General features: G+C 44.9%; 1 protein-coding gene across 6 annotated transcripts in view; it reads right to left on the reverse strand.

Annotated features, from left to right (window-relative positions):
• Positions 1–17,060, reverse strand: part of TCF3 (transcription factor 3) — a 137,623-nt gene that overhangs the window by 37,163 nt on the left and 83,400 nt on the right. For 5 of the 6 annotated variants that reach the window (XM_040322629.1, XM_040322631.1, XM_040322630.1 and 2 more), the window contains 9 exons: positions 16,514–16,650; positions 16,121–16,235; positions 15,658–15,716; positions 15,254–15,332; positions 14,399–14,472; positions 13,563–13,745; positions 12,218–12,329; positions 1,133–1,289; positions 253–494 (listed from right to left, as the gene is read on the reverse strand). In XM_040322629.1, coding sequence (XP_040178563.1) covers positions 253–494; positions 1,133–1,289; positions 12,218–12,329; positions 13,563–13,745; positions 14,399–14,472; positions 15,254–15,332; positions 15,658–15,716; positions 16,121–16,235; positions 16,514–16,650 — 1,158 coding nt within the window. The remainder of the gene's footprint in view (positions 1–252; positions 495–1,132; positions 1,290–12,217; positions 12,330–13,562; positions 13,746–14,398; positions 14,473–15,253; positions 15,333–15,657; positions 15,717–16,120; positions 16,236–16,513; positions 16,651–17,060) is intronic. The other variant, XM_040322627.1, reaches the window with a different exon arrangement.

Here is a 17,060-nt window from a genome sequence, read left to right on the forward strand (position 1 = left end):
TTTTTTTCCCTCAAGACCAGTGGTGTTTTAACCCACACATTAACTAAATGGGCCCCTTCTGGATAAAGAAAGGGAATGCAATACACTAGCAAGCAAGGATGGGAGAAGAGAGTATACATGCAATGCCCCAAAGCAGGAGACCAAGTTAGAAGGGGTACTCTGCATGTATATCTCATTTGTGGAGGGCAGAGGAGGAGGGAGGAATAGACAGACAGATCCATGCCCCACCACTTCACAGCAGGTCCCGCTCACCTCGCACTTGCTGCTCCAGGCTCAAGATGACAGAGACGGCCTGGTGCAGTATTAGGAGCTTGGTCTGTGGCTTCTCACTGTTAAGATGCAGCTGGCACATCCGCCCCAGCTCTTTAAATGCTTCGTTGATATCTCTGACTCGAAGTCGTTCCCTGGCATTGTTTGCCACTCGCCTCTCTTTCTCACGCTCAGCTTTTTGTTCTGGAGGAAGGTTATCATCATCCTCATCATCTTCATCTTGACTGTGGAGGGGAGGTGGAGTTCAGAGGATAAGTATATATATTAGGTACATGTATGGAACATTAGATGTTTGGGGTGGAGATGGGGCGCTAAAGGGAAAAAAATCTGTTGGCAAGCCAAATATACTATGCATTAGTGGTGGTCTGACCTACCCTATAGATTATCACTATCTACTGCTATTAAACTATGCAACTTTAAAAAAAAAAAAAAAAATTGTAAAACATTTTATTACCAAAACAACTTCTGTTGTAGCCAATGTTTGCTCTGTATTCAAATAGAAGTGCTGACAGAACGTTCAGCTGACATTTCTAGGCGCCTATGCCTCTCCTCCCCGACGATGGTCACTATATAACTAGTAGCTCTGAAGGGACACTAGCGATATTTCAGCATTGGTGGAGTGAGATGATGCCAAAATATTTATAGGCACTTCTAGATCAGCAAGAGAGCAAAGATTGGGTGCAACAGAGGTGGCATAGGCAAGTATTATATACATGACCTAAAATACTGTTTACAATTTTTCCTTTTTCAAACAAGTAGTCTCTTTAAGCCACCCCCTGCTAGGTAAAAAAATAAATAAATAATGCCCATTTATAGTAGCCATTAACCCTGGAGTGCATGCTTCCCTCCCACTTAATGAGACCTGTTCACGGAGCAGCGTGTCCGGCTTCTCTGTGTCTTAGAATCTTTATCGTCGTCTGACAAATCAGCCAGTGACCGGTTCTCTTCATCTTCTTTACTTTCCCTTTTAATGTCCGATACTACAGATGAGACAACCGCCCTAACCACAGCTGGGAGACCTGAGGTGGGGGGAAAAAAAAAAAATAAATAGATTACATTCATGTTTCTTTACCACCATACAGTAAAACTAATTAAAGATATTCAAAGCTTTAATATATGTCCACTCTCCTAGACCAAAACATCAGCTGTTAATCTATAATATTAGTCATAATATTTTCTTGAGACTGACCAAACAGCTTATGCGAGTATGCAATCCCTGATTAACTTTTCAATAAACACAGCTCACTTATTTGCATCATCAACCTGGTCACACACACACACACAAATTTACTTAGCCCCCCATTCACATTGGTGCAACTTGTCATGCGAGTTGACAGTTCCAAATCCCATAACAAGTCGCACCCTATCGTCGGCAATGGAACTGTTCAAACCGTGCTGCACCAATTTGAAAAAAGGATCCTGCACCATTTATTGCGATTTCTGTTGCGGCTTGCCTAGACATCTGTGCATTAAGTCACAAGTCGCACCTGAAACCGCACTGACCTTCGGCTTTGAACTAGTGCTACTTCAAGTACAATGATTTCAAAGTCGCATTCAGTGTGAACCAGGGCTAAGGAAGCCCCCCATCATACATCTGCAAGAATCCTACATGAAAGACTTGAAATATAGGCCCAAGTTTAAAAATGACATGGAAGAAAGCCATGATATTATTTAAAGTTGAATTAGTCAACATTTATAACCTACTGTCCTTTGTAATTTTAGTATCCAAACATAACTTTCCAGGTAGTAAATACACCCCTGAATTTTCAAGGCATCTATTAACCACTTGCTTACTGGGCACTTAAACCCCCTCCTGCCCAGACCAATTTTCAGCACTCACTCTTTGAATGACAATTGCGCGGTCATACAACACTGTACCCAAATGAAATTAATTTTTTGGTATTTTTTTTTTTTTAAAGAAAATAAAAATAAAAAAGTTTTATATTTTGTTATAAAATGTTGCAAAACGGGCAATTTTCTCCTTCATTGATGTATGCTGATGAGGCGGCACTGGTAGGCACTGAGAATGGGCACCGATAGGTGGCAGTGATGGGCACTGATCAGCACTGGTAGATGAGACCGATAGGCAGCACTGCTAGGTGGCACTTATTGGCACCACTAGTGAGCATTTGATAGGTGGCACCGATGAGGCGGATGTGCCTCTTCCACTGGGGACAAAGGTCCCTTACACAAAGAAACAGACGCGTCTCCCCACAGGGATGTAGCCCCAAGGAAGGGGCGGGCGTGCTGACTAACCCCCAGCTGAACAGCTCGATTGATGGGGCAAGCTTACTGAGGAACAGGAAGTGAGAAAAAAAAATTTAGAAGGGAATTCGAAAGAAAAAAGGTAAGTGAACCAAAAATGCACTAGCTTAAAAGGAACCCATTTAGAAAATAAAAAACAAACCTTTGCAACCCCTTTAATAGCATTTTAAAATAGGAGACTTTTACACTTTGTTTTGCCATGTGTTCTATTATCTTTCCCATCTCTCATTTTCCCTCCTAAGCTTTCTTCCTGTCTCTTCCCTGTACTCCAACTATCCACAAAAACAACCTCCTGGCCCTTTGGTGTTGTGTGTAACTAGCAACAGCTCTCCTTCTGAAGGCTCTTCAAAGGACCACCCTTATGAATAAGCATTGTGTGAAACAGGTCAAGGCTTTTGTTTTTGATATTCATTAACTTGTGAATCAGATTTACACAATAAATCTAAGCAGAGGGCTACATGGACCTAGTATTTGTTAGTTTTTTTTGAACAAAACAACGTTTATTGAGCATAGAAAAAAAATATACAAACAAACGAGTATCTAGTGCAACAAGCACTACAATTACAGATAAAACCCATTGATGTACATACAGGCATGGCAAAAAGTAACATTACATGTGCATACATATTATAGCATAGAAGGGGGCAGAGCGGTGCAGGGACAGCAGGGCGGGGGGTCCACTAGGGCCGCCAAGGAGGAGAACGACTAGTCAGGCAAATCACAGGTAGAGGCATCCCACAGCCATCTATCTATCCCAAACCTTGTGGTACTTGTCCGGGCATCCCCTATGGACATAGAGTAGCTTTTTGAAGGTTAGAGTGTTAACAGCTCTGAACCACTGCTGCAGTGAGGAATATCTGCATATCTGAAGCCTAGCGAGGAATAATGTTTCCTGTAAAAATATATTCAAGTACTTTTCGGCTTCAGGGAGTGAAAGAAGCCCGAGGGCACAGGGCGCCAAAAGATAGGCGTAGAACTGGGAGATCAGCTTCTTGGGGTCCCTGCCCAGGACAATGTCCACTGGGTGCAGAATCGCGAGAACAAGAAAGGCATCCCCAAACTGTGTTGAGTGCGTGTCGGAGCTGGAGGTAGCGGAAGAACATATGGTTGGGCAGGGCGAGGGTGTCTTTTAGGGACTGAAAAGCCTGACCGCTCCATGGGCTAAAACTTATGTCAAATATATGACATCCTTATTGACCCATATGCCATGATCGGGGACCGTGGCCAGCTCAGGCAGTTGCCCCAGAGGGGCGTGTGCAACTGCGGGGATTTTGCAGTGGTGAAACAGCATGCATCTCCTTTCGCCCATCTGGGGTGAACCGCGGGGTCCACAGAACAGAAGCTAGAAGGGGTGTGACGGGCCGGGGGTCTGGGAACACACCAGGGCCAAAGAGTGTTCTCTTTCTGAGTAGTTAAAATAGTAGAAGTGGGAAAGCTGGGACGCTATGTAGTAAAGGGAAAGGTCAGGGACCGAGGTGCCACCCAGGCTGGATGGGCATTTCAGAACTCGCCACGACAGTTTGTGTCGGGAGGAGCCCCAAACAAACGAGTTAAGAATAGACTCCATGGCTTTGAATATATGAAGGGGGATATAGAGCGGTGCCTGCCAGAAGGCGTAGAGCAGCTTTGGAAGGAGGATCATCTTGACTAGATTGATTCGGCCCATGACCCCAAGGGGGAGACAAGACCATATTTGCGTTTTGGTTTGAATAGGGGCTCAATGTTGGAGGGTGATGTAGTCTGGGGGGGGGGGGGGGGATCTGGAGACGTGAATACCTAGGTATTTGATGGCATTTGTCCTGACAAGAGGGAGTGCAGCTTGGTCAGCAGTGGGGGCGCCCAGGTCTAGGGGGAGGATATGGGATTTGGACCAGTTTATCTGCAACCCTGAGAATGCTCCAAAGGCTGTTATGATTTGTAGGGCTGTCTGGAGCGAGGGGCCAGCATCCGCAAGGTAGAGGAGCATATCATCCGCGTAGAGGCTGACCACCTCGGTGGTTTGACCACAACGCAATCCTCTGATTCCTGGATAGCCCCTAAGGGCAAGGGGTTCTACAGTTAGGGCATACAGTAGGGGCGATATGGGGCAGCCCTGTCGCGTGCCACGGGAAAGTGGGAAGGGGGGTGAGATCCTGCCGTTGACTTGGATATGCGCCGTGGGGGCCTGGTATAGGAGTTGAAGCCACTTTATAAAGTTTGGACCGAAGCCAAATCTGCAGAGGCACTCCCACAGATCGCTCCATTCCACGGAGTCGAACGCCTTAGTGGTGTCAAGGCTAACCACCACCCTGGACCCCATGCTGAGTGTCGGGCCTGGAGGTTCATGTGTAACCGCCTGAGGTTAAAGGCTGTGTTTTTGTCGGGCATGAATCCGGTCTGTTTGGGGTGCACTAAACTGAGAATTACTTTGTTAAGGCGCAAAGCCAGGATCTTAGCTAGAATCTTCACGTCTAGTTGGAGAAGGGAGATGGGCCGGTAGGATTCGGGAAATGGTGGGTCCTTGCCTGGCTTGGGTATCAAAACAATAAGGGCTTCGCCCATGGATGCCGGGAGCGTGTTTGTGTCGAAGATGTACGTATACAGCCCACAGAGTCGGGGGACAAGGGTCTCGCTGAACTGTTTATAGAATTAGAGGGGGAGCCCGGCGCCTTGGATGTAGGGAGGCGCGACAGGGCCTCCGCTATGCAGTCCGTGGTGATGGGTGCTTCAAGTAGGGTTTTCTTGGCCCGGGGAGAGCGTGGGGAAAGTGACATCCCGCAGGAAAACAGAAAGCTTGTCCTGGGAATGGTGAGCGGTGGAGGAGTAGAGCCCCGAATAGAAGGACCTGAACTCCTCGGCTACCAGGTCAGGGTCCGTGAGCATAGTCCCGGAAGCCGCCTGGAGAGCCACCACCACCGGGGGCTGGTGGTCTAGGTGGGCCATATAGGCGAGGAGCTTGCCTGCTCGTTCGCCGTGTTCATAGGTGCGCTGTTTGCTAAAGAAAATGCCCTGCGGCGCCTTCTCGAAGTGCAACGATGCGTGAGCCTGGTCTGCAGTCGCAGCTGAGATGCGTTAGCAGCTGTCGGGTCAGTCTGGAACGTCTGGTCAAGGGTGTTTAAACACTCTTCTGCCTGGCGGATCAGTAACTTGGAGGAGACATTAGGTCTATTGATACGTGTGGAGAGGATCATGCGGGCGTGGATTTTGAAGGCCTCCCACACAGGCCCCACCGGGGCAGAACCGTCGTTCGTGCGGAAATATTGTTCCCATTCGGACTGGAGTCAAAGCCTACATCTAGGAGGTGTGGGAGGGGGCGATAAGGATAAGATCTATTCGGGACATTGCTGCACGTGAGGGGGTTTAGCAGGAGAAGCCCGATTGCGTCGGGTGTTTGTATCGCCATTTGTCAGTGAGGGCAAATTTTACTAGGAATTTTACTCGGTCTGTCTAGGTTCGGGGCAATAACCATATTAAAGTCACCTGCCCAAACGGCAGGTACCGAGGGGTGCAGGGCCATAAAGGCCACCCCCCGCTGCAACATAGCGAATTGGAACGGGGGGGGGGGATGTAGAAGGCCAGGAGAAGAATCTCCAAGCCCCCGACAGTAGCATGCAGAAACAGAAAACATCCCTGGGGGTCTGACTGTATTGTGTGAAGTTGGAACTGCATCGACCTGGCGATGAGGATCGCGACCCCACAGGAGTTGGAGGGATGTGGGGCCTGGTATACCCACCCAGGGTTTTTTAAGGCACAGCTGTTTCTGGCCCGCAAGGTGGGTCTCAAGAATTGAAATATCCGCCCGCTGGGACTTAAGGTGGGAGAGGACTGCCGATCGTCCAGACCCCGGACATTCCAAGTCACTATTTTTAAAGGAGGCCATGGTGGGGAGAAAGAAAAAAGCGAGCGCCGCCGCGCCCCCAAGAGGCAGCACACAGCACTTGGTACATATTCATATACAACCTGGTGGGACAAGCGCACATATCAACCACCGGGGACCAGCCAAAAGGCACCAGGAAGGCGTCGCACCCCCACAGAGAGCCCAGAGAAGGCTCACACCCGAAGGAGGCGAGGCCCGCCTGGCTGGGTGGGTCTCGCACCATAATATCAGTAGCATCGCAACATGAGCAACACATTCCATGCAGTACATCAGCAGGGGTTTGAAAAATAATAAAGAAAGGAGAATGCACAATAAAAACAACAGAAAACAAACAGTCTGCAAAACACTGGACCAGCATAGCAGATGAAACACACCGCCTACTACTGCAAGCAGAGGGGCAGAGGCTAGCCAGGGAAACTTTGGTATATTGATGGCAGTCAGGGGTGGCATGTATGCCCGATGCCCGGGATGGCCACCAAGGTCAGGGGGACGACAAAACTGGAGAGCACATAGTTGTGCAGGGGGGATATCCAGTCTTGGGGGCTATGGGTGTGGGTGAGCCGCCCGAGACTTACAAAAGTACACATAATGTCAGGGGCAAAGGGGGAGGAGCGGGCCTCAGCCAAGGGCAGTGAGGAGGAGAGGGGGGTGCAATACAGATACTGCCAACTCACGGTTCCAGGAGAAATGGGAAGGAGACGGTAGACAGAGTGGCAGTCATCTGGCTCCGGGCAGGCGGCAAACAGATATCAGGAACATAGGCGTGCGCTGGACCGGCTTCACCGCGGCACTCCAGCCAGGAGAGGACAGCCTGGGGATCCTCAAAGAACTGCGCCTTCCCGTCACTTACCACCCGGAGCTGCGGAGGGAAGAGCATCGCGTATGGCAGGTGATGCACACGGAGCTGCCGCTTAGCCTCTGAAGCGTGCTCTCCTCTTCTGAACCTCGGCCGAGAAGTCCGGAAACACCGCCACGGTGGTGTTGCCAATGGGGATGTTGCCTTTCTCGCGGGTAAGTCGAAGGATGGCATCTCGATTGCAGTAGTTTAGAAACTTGGCTATGAAAGTTCTCAGCTGGGCTCCAGCAGGCGGGGGTTTTGCAGTGAGGCGGTGGGTTCGCTCCACCACGAAAGTTGAGGAGAGGGCCTCCCTGCCAAATGTCTTGACCAGCTTATTTTCGAGGTACGTGGGGGGGGTCCGCTCCCTCGGATCTTTCAAGGAGTCCCACGAAGCACAGGTTGCACCGTCGAAGGTGGTTCTCCATGTCGTCCTGCTTGTAGAGGACAGTGTTAAGCTGATGTTGTAGCTGTTCGGTAGTGACTTGGAGTGGATGCAGGCCCTCCTCCACGTGGCCCACACGGCGCTCAGCCTTGGACACCTGCTCCCGCAGCTTGTGCATATCCTGACGGATGTGGGATATGTCGACCTTCACCTCCTCAATCCTGGAGGTGAGGGTAGTTTGGCAAACGGCTATGGCCTCCAGCACCCTGGCCGTGTCGTTTTTTTTTTTTTTTTTTAAACGGATTGCAAGTGTCAGGACCCTGGAAGGCACCGCCTGCCTGAGGTACAACTTAAGACACCCGGCGACAGCGTACACCTTGTGTGTTGCTACTGACATCCTTGATTATAAGCTGTACTTAAGGGGTTGTAAAGGTAAAAAATGTTTTCCCTAAATAGCTTCCTTTACCTTAGTGCAGTCCTCCTTCACTTACCTCATCCTTCGATTTTGCTTTTAAATGTCCGTATTTCTTCTGAGAAATCTTCACTTCCTGTTCTTCTGTCTAACTCCACACAGTAATGCGAGGCTTTCTCCCTGGTGTGGAAAAAGCCTCTTAAAGGGAACGAGGCTTTCGCCACACCAGGGAGAAAGTGTTGCATTACTGTGTGTAGTTACAGATAGAAGAACAGGAAGTGAGGATTTCTTAGAAGAAATACGGACATTTAAAAGCAAAATCGAAGGATGAGGTAAGTGAAGGAGGACTGCGCTAAGGTAAAGGAAGCTATTTAGGGGGGGGGGGGGGGGGGGATGTACCTTTACAACCAACCCTTTTAAGCATTTTTTATCATTATAAAAAAATTAAATGTTATTTACACAAAATAAAACACAAGTCAGCCTATTGACAGATAGCAGTAGATCAATGTTAAGATAATTAAAGCAGGGGTCCACAAACTTTTTATATAAAAGGCCAGGTCCCAGTCCATCAGACTGTTCGGTGACCAGGAGTAGCAAGATTTGCTACTACTAAAAAAAAGTCCCTATGCTATGGGCAGTCAGGGGTAATAAATACCCCTATGTCAATCAGTGGGAGGTAAAAAAATAAAAAATCCCCTCATCATTGGTGTTGCAGCCACGGAGCAGGGGAATCACTCTACATTTACCCAACCCATTTATATTTACTTATCCTATGCAGGACACAGTAGTGTCAGAGGCAGGTGGAAGGAACCACACAGTGCAGCAAGAGGCCAGTCATCTGACAAACCCAGAACGGTGAGAAAAATATATATATATATATATATATATATATATATATATATATATATATATATATATATATATATATATATATATATATATATAAATTAATAAACTATAAGTTAAAGTGTAAGTAAACCCAACTATCGTTTTTAGCCAAAGAAGCTGCCATCTTTGCCTCTGTTTATTCTGCAACTGCCATGATGCTGCACATGTGATCAGTTATGAAACCAGCCATTTGATGATTTGACAGTTTGGTTGAGAGCACAAGCAAATTTGACAGCTAGCATTTCCGGCACTTTAAGTGTGTGTGTGTGTGTATATGTGTATATGTGTATATATGTATATATATATATATATATATATATATATATATATATATATATATATATATATATATATATATATATATATATATATATATATATATATATATATACTAATATATATATATATACACACACAAGGAGTTCATCCATGTGAAGATGCTCATTTTAACCTCCTTTCCCTCGATATAGCCGAAATACATGCCTAAATTGCCAGGAGGGCGTCCATGTACATCTCCCCCCTAAAACACCCCCCCCATGCTCACGCGCCGTGCTCCGATCAGCGACCCCATGCCACGCAATCAGCTGTCAGGGCTGGTAATCAGCTATTTTTTCTCCTCACGCTCACAGCAGAAGAAGAAAAAGAAAAAAAAAACAAGGATGGATCACCGGCTACTGTCAGAGGGACATCGGTCCCTCACACAGAGCCACCGTCGCCTCATCTGTGTCCACCAGTGCCGCCTCAGCACACATCAATGAAGGAGAAAAGTTACCCGTCTGCTAAATGTTATACCAAGCTATGAAAAAAAAAAAAAAATACATTTGGTGTCTTTTGTTCATCTGCACCTTATCTCTCCTGGTAAAAGGCTCATTCCACCTTGTGTCCTCTTCCTCTAGGACAGAGGATGGGAGCAAAAGGGGAGCCACCTAAGGGACAGATGCACAGCCTGCAAGTACAAGTTATCCACTACCTGGATACAAGCTCTAGCACTGCAATGTTTTTTAAAGGGGAGTCCAGGTTAAGGGATTCCTAAAGAGCATTGGGAAAATAAAATGACAAACTCTTTCCGCCGGAGAAGCAGCCATCCTCAGGAGTGCCGAGGCTCAAGAGAAACCCTCACTTACTCACGTTTATTTAAACACCATATCCTCCGTTACTGGCTGACATCCTGTACCTCCTACAAAAACACAGGGTGAATGCGCTTTGTGTTCCTGTCCACCATTAATGTGGTCATTTAGAGGCAGAGGCCCCAACAGTTAGGCCCTTTTCACACTGGGCGGCTCAGTAATGATCCGCCTTCGTATGCTCCGTTTGCTCAGCGGGGATCGCTCCGTTGATCCCCGCTGAGCTGGCGGATGACAGGGCGGTCCCCTATGGGGAGATCAGATAAACACGGACCGCCGTATGTCCGTGTTCATCCGATCCGGGTTTCTTCCGTCTGCAAAAATCGGATCTTTGCGGAGGCAGATGAGATCGGGTGTCCGTATGTCCACTTTTTCATCCATCCGTTTGCGGATGAAAAAGGGACATACATTGGTCCCTATGAGATTGCGGGTGTCAGCGGATGAAAGGGGCCTAAAGTGTACAGCTCTCCTGAGCGTAACCTCCATGCGTATGTGGCTGTATGAATTGGGAGGCTTTTACCTGACCTTTACCTGTCTTAGGCCCTGTTCACACCTGGTTGTGGCTTACAACGCATCCAATTCGCATAACATTTTACCGATTTTAGTGAGGCTGGTTCACATGTGTGATGCATTCGCACTGCGCATTGCCCAAAAAACGTGTGCGTTTTCTGGACATTGCAGTGCGAATTGTCTGCACATCTTCTATGGGAGCGCATCTGATTCGCAGATGTGTTCCGTTGTGAACAGGAATTCTCTCCCTGCACCTCCCTCCCCCAGGTCAGCAAATCCGCAGCCACAATGCAGACGAACCGATGAACAGCTCTGTTTTATCTTTGCAGTGAAGAGCGAGCTGGAATTTGCACCGCACAGGTGTGAACTCAGCCTTAGTGCATTAATGTTCATAGACAGCAGGTGTGTAAATGTCTTAGAGAAGAAAATCTCTGGTCGCAGAGACCTTACCAGGGTATTTTGTCTTTTGCATACATACAGCGAAGGCTCATGTTTTTTTTTGCTGCCGAGCCTTCATTCAGCAGAGGATCAAATCCCTTACGTTCCGCATGCAATGTTTGCTACTGATTAATGAGGTGAAGCAGCCATAGTCAGAGTACCTAACCTGTAGGCTGTCAGTGACTACCTCCCAGATGGGGGGAGGGGTACATGTCTGCCGAGGCAGGTAAACTAGGTTGGTAAGCCAGGACAGTATGCAGCCTGCTATGCTGCAGACCCCCCCCCCCCAAATGGACAGCTATAAGGGAGTTTTGAGAGTATTGCCTCATGCCAGGGAGCACATTCAGAGAAGCAGTTGGTGGACCTCAAACTCCCAGGAGTATTACAGCAGACTTCATCTGATTTGAAAAGCTACACCATGTACTCTGGTTCCACCATGACACCTGCTTTAATTTTGGTAGATGGCCACAAAGTGGTTACCCTTAGGAGGATATCCTCTTTGGGTTCTGGTTGCTGTGGGTGTTTGCAGCAGCACTAAGGGGCAGGAATATGGCCTGTAGATGTGGGTTTACATCTTGCTATATCTCGGATTCCTATACCCAACTAGGTATGTTTTAGGTTCAGTACTTTGTATATGTTAAAAACATTATTGCATCTTTCTTTTACAGCCTTCCTTTCAGAACAGCTGTAGCAAGTCAAAGTAAATGTTCTGTTACTACTACAGGCTCAATCTTCTGGAGTAGTGATCTGCATAACTTACCACCAGCATCATAAAGTGCCTTATGAACTCCGACTTTCAACTTTAGGCAGAGCTTCTATCATTCATAAAGTTGCCAGGTTCATTTTTACCCAGTTCCTTTCCAGACACTGATAGCTGCCATTCCAGCATTCAGAGGGGAGAAAGGTCATCAGTATGGGCATATGCATTTTGGCTATGGATGGATACATCTATATATCTAGCATTAGGGCAGAAATCTTGCTGGATGACCAATAGGGCCGATTATCTAAATGTCCATGGGTAGGTATCTCATTGAATGAACATTGTGTAGGATAAGATCTATAGATGGGAGATCAACCTCTAGCTTTGTTTATTCTGTAGCCCAAACTCTTGTTTTTTAGGTTATACTATGAATAAAATTAATAGAACCAATCTAATTTGAGACCAATTTCTACAGAAAGGATACTTAATAGGTTATTTTTGTTAGACTAATTCATAAATTAGCTTTATGCTTACCGCTGTAGGCACTGTCTGTTTGTCTTGTAAGATCTGACAGAGATCCTTGTAGGATTGAGTTGTGAAGCATACTGGATGCATTTGATATCCCATCTTCTGATTGACTTGTAGCCTAAAACAACAAGGCTGGTTAAAGCAGACCTTCAGTCATATTTTCATCTTTCCAGCTATTAAATCTTCAACCCTTTCATTTTGGATGGTAAAAACAAAATTTCTGCCAGTAAATACCTTATACAGCCCACTTCCTGATTCTTGTCTGGTCATTAGCCTAGGCTTATGACACGCACAGCTCTCTTTCTTAATCTATGGGGAGTTTGCCAGGAGGGTGGGTGAGTCATAAGAGGGCCAATGAGAGCTGCAGGTGTGCCTCTGTAAATCCAGCAAGTGAACAGGCAGCAGCTTCAGATGCCCACAGTTAAAAATGGATGCAGCCAGACTCAGTGAACAGAGATTTCTGCAGCATATTTGGCAAGTACAGAATCACAGTATATATGAAGTAATATGCGAAGTGGTTGGATTGAAGCTTCATAATGGCAAAGATTTTATTTTTACAAATTATGTGAGCAGACTACAGTTCCTCCAAGAATTACAAAAAAGTTAAGAGTTCAATTACATTTCTTCTGGTAATACAATTGAAAATTGAGGGTCTATGCTGCACACTGGCAACAAGAAAAAAAAAAGTGTGCTTTGCTTGTAGAAACAGCTCAAGGTTATCCTATGTGTCCATGCACATTAGGATGTTTAGAGGCACATTTTAAAGTCAGCATTTAGAGGCAGGAAAAAAAAAAAAAGCCTTCTGGATTGTGTTTTGAAAAGACATTTTCTGGCAGAAAAACGCGCTCTTAAAAACGCTTGTAAAAATGCTCTCAATGAGAGCGTTTTTTCTGCCAAAAGAACAGTATTTTTTTATCTCCTTTAAGCCCAGTGTGCATGGACCTTTAGAAGACCAGAGAGTGTAGTCAACACCTGATAAACCACTGAGATATTATCAGATTGGCATGCAGCGTCAGAAGGGTCTGGTTAAAATGTTACGTAACACACACACATATATATATATATATATATATATATATATATATATAATGAATTAAAGAGTCGGTGGCTCCAAAAAAGGCATTCCTGCTCTGGTACAGTAGATACTAAAGAGTAGAACCACCTTACTGTTCCAGGGCTCTGAAAACCAGATCTTGAATTCCAAGGCCTGCACATTTGCCACAGGGTTTACAAAAGCATTTCACACACCCGCTAGGGTATATACATCTTTTTTTATATATCTTTCCCCAATTGGCTGTCTGTACCGGGAATGAGGAATGTGTGTGTATATATAATGCCAATAAATCCTAACCATGGCGTGCCGATTTGCCATTGAGAGTACTGCACTGGAAAAGTTTGCGCCAAGCACCGCTGCTGCTCCTCCTAAAAGCGCGTGGATATCGTCATGGCCCCCAGAAAGAGAACCCGTCTGTCCCACAGCGTGACTCCTCAAAACATGGATGGCTTCATCTAGGCGATCCTCCATCTTGTTCTGCTTTAAAAGCCAAAGAAAAAATACAGTTATTTCATTTGTCAATATCGTCTAACATTTTTAAACCTTAGGGTAAGGGGCAACTCCACTTTCATAAGGAAAAAAAAAATGCAAAACAAAATATAGCATATACAATAGCTACACAAGTCATATTGTAATTGAATGTTATTAAAAAAATTACCTTTAGTTTCCAAGCTACAGCCACTGTAATTTTCTATAAAATGCAATGCAGCTACCTGGAGACGTTCTGTACACAGATGGTGTACAGAACGCCCCCCCCCCCAGAAAGGTAATTTTCAGCTCACCGATTTTCCCAAAAGTCTGCCCTTCAATACAAGTCAGATTTTGGGCATCCCCTGCGACAAATATGTAATTTTTGATGATACCCTTAAAGGGAAATCACGTCTAAAGAATGCAGACCCTGCAATTTTCTTCTGAGCCCTGCAAGTGCAGCACCTGATTGACAATTATAAAATCATGCCCATTAGATTCACTTTTCACAAGAACAAACCGCTATTACTTCAGGAATCTGCAATAAAAGTTTGTTAAAAATCACTACCATGTACATTGCTCACCCAGAGGGGAATGATTTTTTTTTTCTCTCAACAAAAGTGGAGTTGCACTTTAAACACCGAATTATTTTTTATGATACATACCAATGTGTGTAATGTACCCTCGTAACTGGGAGACAGGGCGCCTGGCACATTTGCTCTGGGCCACTGCCCCGTTCCTAAGCAAAAAATAAATCCAGACATTAATACGGGGAATGCAAACTGATGACTGAATTTTACATTTTCCCACAGCTTACATAGTTACATATAGTTACATAATTAGTCAGGTTGAAAAAAGACACAAGTCCATCCAGTTCAACCACAAAAAAATAAACAAAATAAAAAACGCAGTACAATCCCATACACCCAACTCCATACCCACAGTTGATCCAGAGGAAGGCAAAAAAAACCCAGCAGAACATGATCCAATTTGCTACAGCAGGGGAAAAAATTCCTTCTTGATCCCCCGAGAGGCAAATCGGATTTACCCTGGATCAACTTTACCTACAAATCTTAGTATTCTGTACATTTAGGAAATAATCCAGGCCTTTCTTAAAGCAATCTACTGAGCTGGCCAGAACCACGTCTGGAGGGAGTCTGTTCCACATGTTCACAGCTTTTACTGTGAAAAAACCTTTCCGTATTTGGAGATGTGTTTGTTTAAACATCTGGTACCCCAGTAACAAAAGCATTAGGGCCCGTTTCAAATACTAAAATGCTTAGGGCAGATTCACACCAGGTGAGTTTGGTGGCTATTCAAGCGCAATCCCACCACAAGACAAAATGCCTTGACTTCTACCTGGAGGGTTCTTATCAGCATCCCAAGACACAGCAGCTGGTGCGAATGTACCCTTAACTGTGAAACCATAAAGAATTATAGTGATTTCAAATAGGTGTGTAATGAAAAAATAGTTCTGATACTAAATACAAACACATGGAAAAAACATCAAAATCTCAGACCTGTTATTCCCTGAGGTGACCCCACAGGTGTTGAAGGGCTAGACGAAAAGTTTGTGCTGGAATGATCTGGAGAATAAATCTACAAAGAAAACAATTAAAAAGGTTTAAGTGTTATGTCCACGAGAAACATGGCAGAAAAGCTTTTGCATGTATTCCTATACATTTGCTATTAGAGGTATAGGGACCCTGTAAACATTTTACCACAGAAAGCGCTGCTCTTCTGAAATAACATTGTGGATTATGATCCTTTGTGGTCATTTAAGATTGAGCTAGCCAATTGCTTTTTTTACTTTATATTGGTTTTCCCCAACATTAATAATTGCAGTCTCATCTCTATAAACATCTTTTACATTAACTGGATACAAATTTAGCTGTACATACAATAAAAAGGTAAAGGGTCTTACAGAAGCTAAAGCTTTTCCAAGTGCGTCTCCTGAGCTGCCAGTGGTATTCCCTCTGCTTCCTACAGGGAAAAAAAAAGAAAAGAAATGTCTTTATGCCCCCAATCAGCTTAGTACAATCACGTGGGGTACCAACCAGACTTCATTATAAATGGAACAAAAAGTTAATTTCTTCCAGTTACTTTCTTTTTGATGCAAAACCCTTGCCCTCTTCTGGGAGTGGGTTTCAAAATGATGGCAAGACAGTATTTACTTGCCATCATTTTGCAACCCACTCCCATAAGAGAGCAATGTGCATTTCAAAGCTTTACTTACAGTTCTCCAAGGTAGTACAAATAAATAAAAAAAACACACACACACACACACACACACACACACACACACACACAGTGCAAAAGCAGCTACTAGAGCTTTAAAAATTGTGCTGGTTTATACATAATGGGATTACCAACATGCTACTGCATACCTATCATTGTCTCCCCAGTACTAATGGGGGGTGTATGCGTAGAAACGCCATACTGTGCACCAGAAGGGAAACTTGATACGGCAGGGTTCACCTCACTGGAATGCACTGGAAACCCCTAGAAGAGAAGAATGATAATGCCAACGCATATAAAAAACACAAACATTTAATGTTATACATCTAAAATCATCAATTATTACGTTTTAGCAAAATACTGTATCATATAAACATGTTCTTCCATCATTGGAACCCCTTTAAATATTGGGACTGTTCACACATTATGTTATATCCCAATTAAATATCACATATGTAGCCCATATTTGGGAGCAAATACCAACATAATTACTCATAAATACGTCTGGCTTTACAAACAAGTGCCGTTTGGTCAGTGCTTACTATTCGTTCATGTGCATGCAGACCACTGAAACCTGAGGGCTGGGAAAGAGAAGCCTGAGCGCTGCTGAGAATGGAGCCATAACTGCCTTGTCCAATACCTCCAGAGGAGGTCCAGATATCAGAGGAATTAAGTCCATCTAAGAATAAGGATAAAGAAAAAATGTTATATACATTTTATTGATGTAAACATTTACGTGTTACACCTGACAAAAATCCTATATTAAAACACACACACGTTAATATTTTTCAAACAAAACTGCAAGTACCTGTATAGTTAGGGGTGACTATTAAAATGAGCAAAGTAGTAACCGTTTCTGGTGGGCCTTTGCATTACAAATAAGACATTGTAGGAGTGGCTTATTTCAATACATGGTATCAGCAACCATCACATTTATAGTCACTTACATGAGGTTTTGGGTAGGGGCATGTGAATGAGGACTTTGTATAACGGTAGGGGCATCTGATCTAAAACCTCTCCAACCTCTCCAACCATTCTAACACAACATTTTAGTAAGCCATTTGATCAATTATACTACTTGGGTAAATC

The sequence above is a fragment of the Rana temporaria genome, chromosome 1, assembly GCF_905171775.1.
Source record: "Rana temporaria chromosome 1, aRanTem1.1, whole genome shotgun sequence".
In the NCBI taxonomy this organism is placed as follows: domain Eukaryota; kingdom Metazoa; phylum Chordata; class Amphibia; order Anura; family Ranidae; genus Rana; species Rana temporaria.